Source organism: Vollenhovia emeryi, unplaced genomic scaffold (assembly GCF_000949405.1).
Source record: "Vollenhovia emeryi isolate VEMERY1.0 unplaced genomic scaffold, V.emery_V1.0 DF939164.1, whole genome shotgun sequence".
NCBI lineage: Eukaryota > Metazoa > Arthropoda > Insecta > Hymenoptera > Formicidae > Vollenhovia > Vollenhovia emeryi.
In genome coordinates, this window is record NW_011967202.1 from 74,305 (window position 1) to 87,720 (window position 13,416).

The 13,416-nt window shown below is 39.5% G+C and overlaps 1 protein-coding gene across 9 annotated transcripts in view; it reads left to right on the forward strand.

The window, feature by feature from the left end:
- The window catches only part of LOC105564450 (uncharacterized MFS-type transporter C09D4.1), a 62,988-nt gene that overhangs the window by 48,438 nt on the left and 1,134 nt on the right, over positions 1-13,416 (forward strand). For 2 of the 9 annotated variants that reach the window (XM_012016806.1, XM_012016814.1), the window contains 4 exons: positions 9,362-9,586; positions 12,030-12,168; positions 12,862-13,079; positions 13,312-13,415. In XM_012016806.1, coding sequence (XP_011872196.1) covers positions 9,362-9,586; positions 12,030-12,168; positions 12,862-13,079; positions 13,312-13,415 — 686 coding nt within the window. The other 7 variants (XM_012016808.1, XM_012016809.1, XM_012016807.1 and 4 more) reach the window with 7 other exon arrangements.

The window sequence follows — 13,416 nt, forward strand, 5'->3', positions numbered from 1 at the left end:
TTTATTTGAATCTTATTTTCCTACATGTTTTGCAGGATTAATCTGGATTACTCTTACAATTAGATCATATTTGATTTTTCGAACGCGCAAATTTTCTGGACAGTAAAAAACATCATATAGAGCTGAGAGAGAGAGAGAATGCATTGAACAGCTTCTACTCTCGATAATTAAATGTGTACGTCTATTTTTAAAAGATGGTATATCAATTGTATATTCAATTCTCATCGATTTTCTGTGACCTTTAACACTGAATAGCACTCGTTAAAAATATTCCCTTCCGATATCAATATTAGCCGAGTTCAAGAATCCAAAGGGATTGAAAAATTACATAATTAAATACTTGACAAATTTAAAAATTAAAAACTTGAGTATTTTATGATCTCGAACTGTTTGACAACTATTAGAAATATTTCATTTTCGTTTACAACTATGAACACTCTATGCTTGTCCTTATTTTATTGCATTCATAACAAAATTTTATATTTTCAATTATTTTCTACATCAAGTCAGGAGTTTCATTTTTTCTACACGAAATTGCGTAATAAAATTAACATTCGTAATTTGTGATAAAGAAGAATGTAATAAAAATAATTCGAATATTCAAATTTTCTCAGCTTTAGCATAAATTTGCATTCTCGTCTCTTTTCCCTATTCCCGAGACGTACTTCACACCTCCCAATTTAAGTTGTACTTTGCACTTTATCCACGTGAGGTCTTTCTCGCGCGATTTATCTCTCCCATGAGGAGAAGGCAAAGAGCTTTCTCTATTTCAGAGACACACACGAAAGCGCAGCTGCTCTCTTTTGCACACGAAAAATCTCACAAGAGTTGCATCCGCGTATCGCCCGTATCCGTCCCGTGCTCGCGATAAGGCCCGACTGAAACCAAGTTCTTACGGTCCCGCGAACGGTCTCACCACGAGTTGGGAGAGCTGGTTTTTCTCGGTTCGCACAATACGCGACAATTGCTTCATCGTGACGCGGGAAGCACGTGAGTTTTAGTGACGTGTTTCCACCTGTCGAGGCCTCCTAGACGCCGCCGCAATTCGGAACTCCAAACGTGTCATTTTTGTCGACATTGTGTGATCTTCGGTCCGTCAAAACTGAAGAGAAGCATGTTCAGACACGTGTCTTCTCGTACAAGTCGATAGGAAGAGTAATATAAGGGAATAAAAGAACAGATGCTTCTCTAATTTTCATTCCTGTTATCTAAGAACGTTAATTATGTAGAATAATATCTTAGTTGTTGATATTAGTGCACGCGACGCATATCTAAACTGTTGCATTGTTGACAATCATATCTTGCCGGTAGACGCAATTGAATGTCAAATGTTCAGCTATTTGCGATGAAATTCATTACTGCATGAAACGCTTTTATATAGCACATGTTGAAGATATTTTTGCACTTCAATATACTTCGTTACAGTTTTGAGTACACGTAAATTTTTCTACCGCAAATAATATTTACGCAACAGCTATCTACGTACACTTGGCCTAAAAGATATGGCTTTCAAGCAAATACTTCACTTATCGCCACCATGTAAAAAATTCTTATTCCATCCTTTTCTTTATCGCAAATACTTTTAATTACTTCTGCTAAGAGGCGTAATATCTTTTAAGAGACGTTGCTTTATCAAATCAGCTTAGTGCTATTAATTTATAGTCACAGATCTAGAGCAAAGAATTTTATTTTTAACCTCCGAAAGTGTTATCATTAAAATCGTTCCTTCAGTACGTCTCCATCTATTGCCCAGCATTATTATTTGAAGACAGAGTCGTCCTCTCGATATATCTCGAGCTGTTGACATGAAAGTAAATACATGCATTAGATTCGTTTGTTAATAACCGCTTCCATATGCCATTTCACTTTTCTCCGCGTGATATTTGCTTCACTCAAATTGAAACGTTATCCTTGACGGTGCTACTATAACGCGAAAATATCGCGTCATGGTATTATCGTATTAGCAGATCGCTCGTATAACGTACGAACGAGTTCACGTGATAATATCATGTTATCTCAGGGTGATTAGTTGATAGATGTCTTACTGATTATTTATACGATGCTAAATGCAATTCGCTTCTTCGTTAGTAAATTTTTATTTTGCATACTAATTTAATGTAACTTACACGCACGCACATACACACGCGCACGTATTTATCTATCTAATAATAAGTAATATTAATTAATATGTTCATAACTATCAGTCCGTTTTATCTCTCTATTAATTATATAATTAATTACGTGAAAGTTCGCGCGCATTATATGAAACAAATGCACATTTTAATCCTTATAAGAAGAGTTTGTTAAAAAACTAATCGTAACGAGTATTACATAATCACAAGAATAAATTATATGTTACGCGGACAGTTCGCTCACTATCAGTTTCTAATCACTTAAGAATTATCGAGATTAAAGAAGAATTATCTTAATTTCATTTAATTATTATATATGAATCAAGTTTTCACTTAGGAGGAAGAGAAATGGAGGGAATCATTAATACGTCACATTATTGTATTTTATACACGCAAACACATACACATACACGTTCGTTTCCTCTTTAGTAAGCAATGTTCTTCGTGATATGACATTTGCATTTTTTTATTAATTGACATGCGATAAATTATCACATATCCTTATCGTCCACGCGCGATTCGCAACATCTCCATTCGTCGGCTTCATTAGTTGTCCAAAGTTGTCCATGGTAGACAGAATAACATTAAGCGGATTTAAAACGTGAACATTTCATCCATATGTATAGAATTTTCAGTGTTGTTTACGTTCTCTCCTGTGATCGATCGCTTTCCTTACGTCTCAAGTGTCACTGCTTAAAGGCCATTCTACAATTGCGTAAACGTAGTTGTAGGGTTGTAGGAGTAGAAGTAGTAGTAAGTGTTGTACATCAAAGTAATATACAATAGAGTGAGATACGTCGTAATTGAAATGAATGATTAGTTAGCTTTTACGTCCTATATCGTTGTAGTCGTGGAAGATCAAGTTCAGCCATCTTTTACAACAGGCTTTACAATCGGAAATGCTAGTTTAAAACTGTGTTTTACAACACTGTACAACCGCTAACAACCACGTTTACGCAATTGTAGAATAGCCTTAAGTTAATCTGTATGCCACGGTCTTAAAGGCCATTGTACTAAAGTTTCGGTAGAAATCGTAAGGCTGTAAAGAAATCGACCAATCACAGTCAAACATTCTTACTACGCCATGAGAATTCTTGATTGGTCGAGTTGCTTACGACCTTACGACTGAAACTTGTGTATACACGCAGTAGTCTTAACTCGCTTCTAGACTTCAGTCTGTATACGCCTTCCTTTAATACCGAAAACATGACGCCCCGCCTTGATAGCTTTATTGTGCACAACGCGTCGAAACGAAGAGAGAGAAGATGGCCTTCTCCATTCGATCGTGGTCGCTTTTCGCGTGCGCATCAACTTTTTTTGCTGATCCGGAAGAAAACGGAAATTGACGAACGTCCGACGGAAAGTTATCGCTATTGAAATTAGTTTGCTTGGCGATCTTCCAGTTGATAACCAATTCTCCTCTTTCTAATCCATTAAAACTGAAAAACTTGCATTTTGAGTGAACTCTCGAGTGACAGTGATAACGAAAGTGCAAAGAGACACCGTACAACAGTTTCAATGACGGAAGTGAGTCCTCCTCTGCTCGAGTCCCTTCCGCAGGTAAAATAAAAAGTTGAAGGAAATTGAAATCGGTACAGCTTGCGAGTTCAGTACCCGATAATGCAGAAAGCTGAATCTCACACAGCCGTGCTACAGTTCTACTTTCTAATTCATTAAAATGAACATCACATAGAATTATAATACAACGTGGAATATATTAAATGAAATTATCACACATAGATAATGAATATCAGATCTCAGTAGGAACCGAGCTAATTAATTTCTTATAGAGCTCACCTCGGGAACTCAATTATACCGATTTCACTCCCAGTAGCAAAAAGTGCTTGTCTTTCAGACATTCGTACATATAATGTTATGCTTGTGAATAGTGTCCCAAGGTATTATTATAAAACAAGGCCTCTTTTTAGACTGTGAAACTCGAAGCGACGACTTTGGTTCGTATCAAATATATACGTGTGTTGTTATCTTGCGCGGTTGCATGCGGCTGATAAGACAACGGCTTATTCGTAGTGCTTCTGGCTACAATTATTGGTTATTGTCACGAATTTTGCCGGCGTTTCTCAATAATGCGAATGAATATCGACGAGTCCCTTGGGAAAATATACCGTGGAGAACCTTCGAATTTTACTTTAGAAAAGTAAGAAATGTGTAAAGTAAATTTGGACACTTTAAACTTTTATTTAAGGTCAATGTAAAATTCACTTTAAGAATTTAAAAGGATACTTTGAAAATTTTGTGAAAAGTATGCGATATATAATTTGTAATGCCGCGTGCGGTTTTCCTTTTACGAGAAAGTGTTATGCTACACGGCCCTCTAGCGGGAACTTCGGCAGACTTGGCTATCTCAAAATTACTTTAAGCGTCCAAAATTACTCTAAGTGCCTAAAATTTCTTAAGTAACCTTTTATCTTCTTTAAGTGAACTTTTAGATTTAAAAGATTATTTAATTTCATTTAAAGTAAACTTTCCCAAGGGATTTCCTGTCTGTGGTAAAGAAATTCCATTATGTATATTAATTGCGCGATCATATTTAATATTCGCCACAATAAAATACTAAACCGCTAATTGTAAATTTCATTAACACGTTCTCATTGACATAAACGTTAATTAATTTAAATTAATTTCATTAAATTGACATTAACATTGATTTAATATAAGATAATTAATATTTAAATAACGTATTTAATTAATATGTGCTCTCGGGTTTACTATCGAATTATAATCACTCTCGCCTCTGATCTGCTATCGCGTTCATCTATTGTTTTATTTTATTTTTTATTTCATTACACTCAACACAAGGGTTTATTAAATAAATTAGTAAAAATATTTCGATACCATTTGCAGCAAGGCTATTTGATCGTGGCGACTTCAAAATGTCGTTACTGATAGATGTATCTCTCTGCAAGCGCGGCATAGAACTCGTATGTATCCAAAAGAAATGGGGTCATCGGAAGATAACGGTGAGAGATTGGAAATTTATTCGCGTATTCCTTTGCACGTCTTTTTCCGCGGTGATTCATCGTTCATTCCTGATGTAAGATTAACATTTAACGTCGATGGAATCTTGTGTGCCGGATCACGCGCAGCTAATCGTATTGAATGACCTTTCTCGACGTTAAATTTCGCAAAGAAAATTTTTATCTAAGGCTTCAGCTTGGTTACTAGCTCGATCAGGAATAAACAACAAGTACGCTCGTTGCATTCATTCAATAATTCCTTGACGCGAGATAGGATTATGCAAATAGTCTGTTTATGCTGCACGCATAAGAAGTTCATTGCCAGGCGATGGTCGAAATCGCATTTATTATCTCTTGAGACAAACCTTTAAACAGATCTTTAATCTACGCTTTAATTTTGAATGGAAAAACCAACGCATTGAACATGTGGCTCATTTCTATAAACGGTAGCCGCAACGGTGCCAAAGTTTTTCGCCGGGATTTAGGTAACTCGGGGTCTGGCGCTCTGTCACAATTGGACGCAGGTCGTGGCAGAAGAGGTTTTTATAGGCCTTAATTTCTCTAACTGGATTCTCGGTTAACGCGTTACATCTCGGTTAACAAAATTGCATCGCCAGAGAGCCCGACACCGGCGCGGAATTGCGCAATGCTGGCCCGATGCCACACTTGGCGCCGGTGGCTTCGCGAGTCGGTCTGCGGAGCGTCTGCAGCCGATGGCAGTGGCATCGGCGACGACGGCCGTCGTCGGCGATTCCGTCGGGCACCCGTGAACGACTAGCATTGCGACGGCGCATTCATCAACTGATACCATCATTGATAGGCGCGCGCGTAACGTCCGCGTGTACGGACGGCGTGCGACACGGCTGTGCGCGCAAACATTTTCACGTGCGTGGCTGGGCGATGTGGGCGGCGGGGGACGATGGACAAGGGACGTTTGGCGAACGGTGGATGGCTGGATGCTCTCGCGAGCCCCGCGATACACTTAGTCCACGTCCGGCACATCGCGACAGCGTGAGCCGCTCCGCGCCTTATCGTCCGCTTTATCGGGGATACCGGCGACGAGGTGTAATCGGGGGGACCGATGGTAATCGGGGTCTTTGCCATCTTTACGGAAAATCACTCGTGAACTTGGACGCGTCGCGGGAGATTAACGATGCGCGGTGCCGCGAAGATACGATCGTGAATCGGTGGGACCGACGGTTTGCTCGTGTGAAGTAAACGAGAGTTCACTTAATTTGGATTCGTGTCTTTGACAGTTACAAGGTGATAAACGTGTGTAAGGCAGTTGGTTATTTTAAGCTAGATACACCACGATCGTTTCGCTGGGACTTGTTGCACTGAAGTTTATTATGTGTTGCATCGAAATTTGTTATTCGCGTAATAACTGAGCAGAAGTAATCGTAAATGATCGAACATTTGCGCAAGTCGACGTTCATTGTTAAATTCCATTCCTGAACTTTTGTACCTTGTTTATACACACAGGTAATTGATTTCTTGCATTTGCTCACTCGCTTGTGTCATTTTCTTTTTCACGAGTTTACTTACTCTTTAATATTGTTCAATTAATCATTAACGAAAGTTAGTATCATCTGTATAGTAATGCAATGGAATATTTTGATATTTAGGTTTACTTCGCGTGATATTAACACACATAAGCGAAGATCAAAGCATATTACTGTAAATCTAAACGTGTGACAATATTTTAAAACGTTGTAATATGGAGAGACATTAGAACATTTTAATGTTTAGATAATATACTTGAATTGAAATATCACAGCGTACAAAAGTATTTTAAGAGAGAGAGTGAGAGAGAGAGAGAGAGAGAGAGAGAGAGAGAGAGAGAGAGAGAGATTTAGACTCTTCAGTATAGAATAAAATTTATTTTCCAGTCAAATGTTATCTTCCAAGCGTTTCGAAATGAATTCATTACAGATATTCTTCGTAAATCCATCTCTAGTTATTTATTATTATATAATACTTGGATATAATTTGGCGATTAATAACTCTCGGGAGATAATGACAAATCGAGGATATATCGCAACACCAGAACACACTTCTCTGCAGAGCCGTTGAATTATAGGTTCCACATATCTGTCGCGCAGATGTATTCAGAAAGGATATCGCTGTTGCAACTGAGTATGCGGAGACGAGATAATATGACTGTTAATCATATCGCTGTTTTTGTCTGAGACATGATCCGTATGCAATCAGAATTTCTAACTTAGTATTAATTTGAGACTGAAGATGTTCTTAGAGACGAGCAACGAAGACTCGACTCTATCTCTAATGTTAATGCATTTTGTACGTATTTGCCGATGTCCCGATTGATTGTTTCTGACATTTTGATGCTGTTAAGTGCACGTTTGATCAACATGCAAAGACCCCCCACGCACAAACGTCCGTGCAAACACGCAGCTGCATTCTCGCGAGATGATTGTTAGATCGAAACGGCTTATTAAGTCCTAATTGCCAATACCGTGATCCGCCATAATCTATACGGCAAGTTTCCCGGCGGAATCCGCAAATGGAATCCGTGAATGAGTAGATTGATTTTCGATGTAATTTCGCAACGACGCTTCCAGGCAGCGCAATTAACGCAGTGCACGTTTCTCAGAAGTAGAGACGTTTTATAAAAGCTCGATTTAAATGTCGATGTTATTTAGCGCTCGACATTTTCAATGCTTCTGGCACTTGATACTTGAATTTTGCGTTTAATTCGAGACCCGAATAGTAGAAGGGGGAGAAAGTGAGATCGACGTTTGTTTGGATTTTAGGAAGTAAAGCGGCCTCAATAAAAAAAGGAAGGACCACCTTGGTGCGTCTCTCGATGATACTTCTGCTCGATTTGATCAATCTCGTTATTACTCGATATTAATGACGTGACGGAGTTTGGCACGAAAGTTTGACGGAAGTTGCGAACGGACAGCGCTATTAATTAAAATGAGTGGATCGTCTGGCGATTGCAGCATGCAACCGACGCAGGTGAATAATTTTATCTCGTTGAATGAATAAAAATCACGAACGGACGTCGAAAAGAATTGAGGAAAATCAGGTATCGAGGAAACAGTCTTCGCTTTGAGTTGACGCGGTATTTTTAGCAGCCCCGCTATTCAAATCCCGAATTACCGAAGTGATAGTCGCACATACCTCGCATTTATCTGCGGGATCTATATTTCAAAAAAAATTTAATGGACTTTTCTCCCAAAGAGATGACGCCACGGGATTCAGTGGAGAATTAAAGTCAATATAATTCCCACTTTTACGCGAAACTGCATTAAAAACCCGCTTTGATGTCACTTTTACCACTAATAGCATTAATTCAATATGTACGTAATTTAGCGTCACTTTCAATATATATGTCTATGCAGAATTGATTCTCAGGCTTCTTCTAACCGACAAAATATAGAGCGGCGGGATATTAAAAAATTGCGCGATATTTCGACATCTGGCGAGTGAAAAATTGAAAGGCCGAGAATAGATGCCTCTGATTCCAGGAGATCAGGGTCTATAAGAGACGATGGCAGATCCTCGCGCTCTTCGTGGTGTACAGCGCCAGCAACTCCATGCAGTGGATTCAATACAGTATTATTTCCAACATTATAACGAAGTATTACAACGTTTCGGACTATGCAGTGGACATGACGAGCATGATATACATGATAACGTACATACCGTTGATATTTCCCGCCAGTTACCTGCTCAATAACTTCGTAAGTAACGGTCGCGTTAATGACACGGTAAAATGGAACAGAGCGGAAGTGTACGATATCTCGGAAAATGATCGTGTGTCTGCTGCGAATTTCTTCCGCGTGCTCAATTGTCAATTACCAGGAAGCGACGATTGGGAAATCGAGCCTCTCGGTTTTCTTAGAAACTTTTTTTGACGGCGAACTGCGTCGGCAAGTAGAGATTGCGGTTTATTAAATGTTTTTCTAGTGCACGTAGGACGTAAGACATTTTATCTGAATGTCGCTGAACGATATAACGCACATCTCGTTCTGTTTACGGACGAGTTTTGCCGTTTGCCGGGTAATAGCCTGGAGACAGAATCGTATGACGTCGAACGAGATAGTCGGATATCGCGGAATCTCGCAGATGATGAAGCGATACGGAGGAGATTCGCCTTTTCGAAAAGTAACTTCCAAGCGATGCCCGAACAAATAACATTTTACTGCAGACAATCGCGGATATCGCGGCTCATTACTGTCTGTGCAAGCAGACGAATGTACAGGAGACCGTTTGGGATTTTAGGGCCTCAGGTGTACGGTGATCATCGGGGCGCTGGGGACCGTCATCGGTTCCTGGATCAAGGTGTTCAGCATAGCCCCCGATCGCTTCTGGGTCACGTTCGTCGGACAAACTGTGGTGGCGATCAGCCAAACCTGCATTTTGTCCGTTCCAGCTCGACTGGCCGCGGTATGGTTCGGGGACAACGAAGTCAGTCGGGCCTGCGGCATCGGTGTCTTCGGCAATCAGGTAAGGAAGTATCTTTGCGTGTCATCAACCCTAACGCGATATATCCAGGATAGAATTTACATTCAAACTTCGAGAGGCTTGAGAAAACCTGAGATTTTCTCGCTCACTCTTTTTCTCCGATTAATTTCCCCAAAGCGTTCAGACGCTTCGAATTATATCAAAAGTCTACACGGGAACGAAATGTGTCAACAATATCAGTGTAATTGAAATAAAATGGTTGAAACAACGTCAGTATTAATGAATAAAAAAAGTCAGATAGTTCAATGCTCAGAATTAAAATCCATACGAAATACAATTGAATGAATTATTTATGTTTGTGGCGACCTGTGACATCCACGTTTAATTTAAGCAGCTGTATTTTTTTTAATTCAACAGCATTTTTCCCGTGTAGATAAATTGTTTTATTTTCCCTCAAAAACCTCGGGAATTTCCTCAAGAGAAACGTAAGAGGCGAAAAGAGGAAAATGTATAAGCAATGTGAAACATAACTCACGATTATATCTTTTGCTTTTTGGATAGTGTAAGAACTGCAGTTTGCTCTACCATAAGTGTAGAAACTGCTGTGTTATCTCCGTGTAGATATCATCGTGAGGATATGCGAAAAAAGCAAGGAGTAACGACGTATCATCTGTCTGCAACGTGGTAAACTTCGCGAAGAGCATGCAAATTATTAATCAACGTAATAAAGTCGCTCTAATTACCCGGATCAAAGCGCGAGATAATGTTGGCATCGTAATTTGATAATAAGTCAAATAAATTCGACGCTTTTGACGTCCGCGATATTAATTAAATATCTTGTATCTCTTTCCTCGTTTGCGCGAATACAGATTGCTAATATATAATTGGTTATTATACGAAATAAAATTACAATATATATCTTGACCATTCCATCTCTTGCAGTGAATTAATAGCTCCCGAATTCATTGCACGCGCAACAAATTCCATCGAGCGTATATTTCAATCTGATTTAATTCTATACAATTTCGATGGTATTAAAAATTCCTAAGACTTTATTAAAAGCCTGGGGTTTCAATTAAAATTCTTAGCCAGCAGTCTGTCCCGCCTGTTTAATTTAACTCGATCTAACTCGATCTAATTGTACGTAATTTCAATCAAGGCGTTACCGTTCTGAAAATTTCTAAGGAAATCTTCGCGCAAAGCTCGTCTCTTGTGTTAAGCGCCCGCTATTATTGCGTAAGGCTCGAATTTGCGGTGTCAAACGCCGTTGTGCGGTAGCACTTGTTATTTCACGAACGTAAGAGGAGGCCACTCGACATTGTCACCCGCGACACGTGTCACGTGCGTGCAGACAATGAGAATGGATCCCGCGTGCGGAACAACGGAAGTGACAGTCTGGAGTACGCTGCTGATCGACGAGGAGGGTGCATCGGGAGATTTAAATTGCGACGTGATTAGGTGGGAAACCGAGTCGAAGTGGGCACCCACGTTTAATTTCGCTACCTCGACAGACGAACGGCCGTGTCTGCGCGGGGAGAAGCGGACTAACGGCAGGAAGGGAAGCAGGGGGAGCAGGGGGGGAGGACTCACTTTACGTCGCGAGGGATTCAATTGATCCAAGGTGCCGTGGCGTCGCTATCATTTTATCAACCGTCGCGGTCGTACTTTATCAGGGAATCCGTCGCGCCTTAATTGCACGCTGATTTCGCAATACGATAAAACGGAAGCTCGAGCCGATGCATTTTACATGTCTGCAGTTGCAAATCCCAGCATTTCGCGCCGCGCTAAGAATAATCGAATTATCAGGGGGGAATAAAGGAAATTATCCAATACCTGACCTCGTCCTTCCTGTGTCTTCTGCCTCTAATTTCTGATAAGAACAGAAGATGTAAGACACGTTTGTGCAATTATTGGAAAGACGCATGCAACGAATACGCGGTGTTTTTTGGTAAATATACATACAGAGGAAAATCCTCTATTATGAAATAGATTTTTAATAAGACATAGCAGGTTTTCAACATCCAAATTCAATCACAAATCTCTTTTCGCAACGATTACGCGATTTAACAATGAATTTTCCACTGAACAGATTGCACTCTGAGAGCGATAAATTAGTGGAACCAACAGATGATGCCTATTAGTTTAATAGAAACCTCGCTATCTAATTTAGGAGCTTATCACATAATAGGGGACTTTCCTCTAACATTGGCTTTTTGACATTGAATTATGTATATACGGAAATTATGTGTGTAACCACTGGCAACAAACATATTTCGCTTTCATAATAATGTGCAAAGATGCATTTGAATAATGTTAACTTCATTTTTTCGGCACAATGATTCTGTTCTCAAGACAGAGATTGCCATGTATGTTGTAATTGAGGAAGACCTACGAGTTTTATACACAGTAAACATTTCTTTCTGTTCTTTTCCTGGGATTCAACGATCATTTCTTAGAGCGTTTGTCACTCGGATTACTGTTGCAGCTGGGAATCGCTATCGGTTTCTTGTTTCCGCCGATGTTGGTGAAGAACAAGGAGATCTGCGACATCGAAAGCGGGCTGCAACGTATGTTCTACATCGTCGCGGCTATCACGTCGTTCGTACTAATCCTCATACTACTCCGTACGTGTACATAATGTTCAGCTATCGGTTATACAATTACGCATCCTGACGATAAGATCCCGAAGTCAAGAAATTTAAGGGACGTAATATATGACGTGCAAACGGAAATAGACTACGTCGATTCGAAATATTTCGTCCCAACCAAGAACTTGTGAAGACTAAGAGTAAACGAAAATCATTGAATAGAAATTAACTTTTAAGCTACATATTTAATGAGAAATTATTAAATAGGGGGACTCTTTGCGAAATTTTATATTTATTAAAACAGATTACTTTATGGTATAATTGCTATCGTTAATTCATAAACTATTTGTTACTCTATTGCTATTACTAAGTCAAGGGAATACATATACAATAGAGGTAAGTCCTCTATTATGAGATAGGTTTTTAATATGAGACAATAGGTTTTCAACGCTCAAATTCAATCGCAAATCTTTTTTTCGCAACGATTTCGCTCCAAGAGCAATAAACTCACGGTAGAATCAACAGACGATGCCTATTAATTTAGCAGAAACTCCACTGTCTCATATCAGGAGCCTACCTCATAACAGAGGACTTTTCTCTACATGTATTTTGCGTGAGCGGGGATTGGTCTTGCAAATTGAAATTTATTCATTCGATTCTGGGATTTTATCATCAAGCGGCGTATATTCTTCCATTCTCTCACTCCTAACAGAAACCGGTAATTTGTAGTCTTCAAGTCGGCACCGCCTCTGCCACCTAGCTCCGCTCAAGCTGTGCAAAGAGAGAAATCCGAGAGCAGCAGGGAGGTGAAGAAATTTTTTGACTCTATCAAAAGACTGTTCTTGAATCGCGGATATTTATTACTTTTAATTAGCTACGGCATCAACGTCGGCACCTTTTACGCCATAAGCACTCTCCTGAATCGACTTGTCATCAAACAATTTCCGGTAAGTGCCTTATTCGAAGATTGCGCGTACTCTCTTCTCGAGTCCCGCTTCACTTTTCAATTATGAATGTTCGCAGACTGTAATTATCGATATAATTATCTTTTACGAAAATCTGCATTTTTTTAATGTACAGGCTCTGAGAAAGAAATTCGGAAAGCGCTATTTTTAAATATACTTTTCCATTATGTATCTGCTTAACAAAACGAATTGACAGCCATTGCCTTCGTTTTAGGAAAGCGAGGAGGATGCTGGTCGAATCGGCTTAACAATAGTTTGCGCCGGTATGATGGGCTCAATTGTGTGCGGCGTTTTACTAGATAAAACACACAAATTCTGG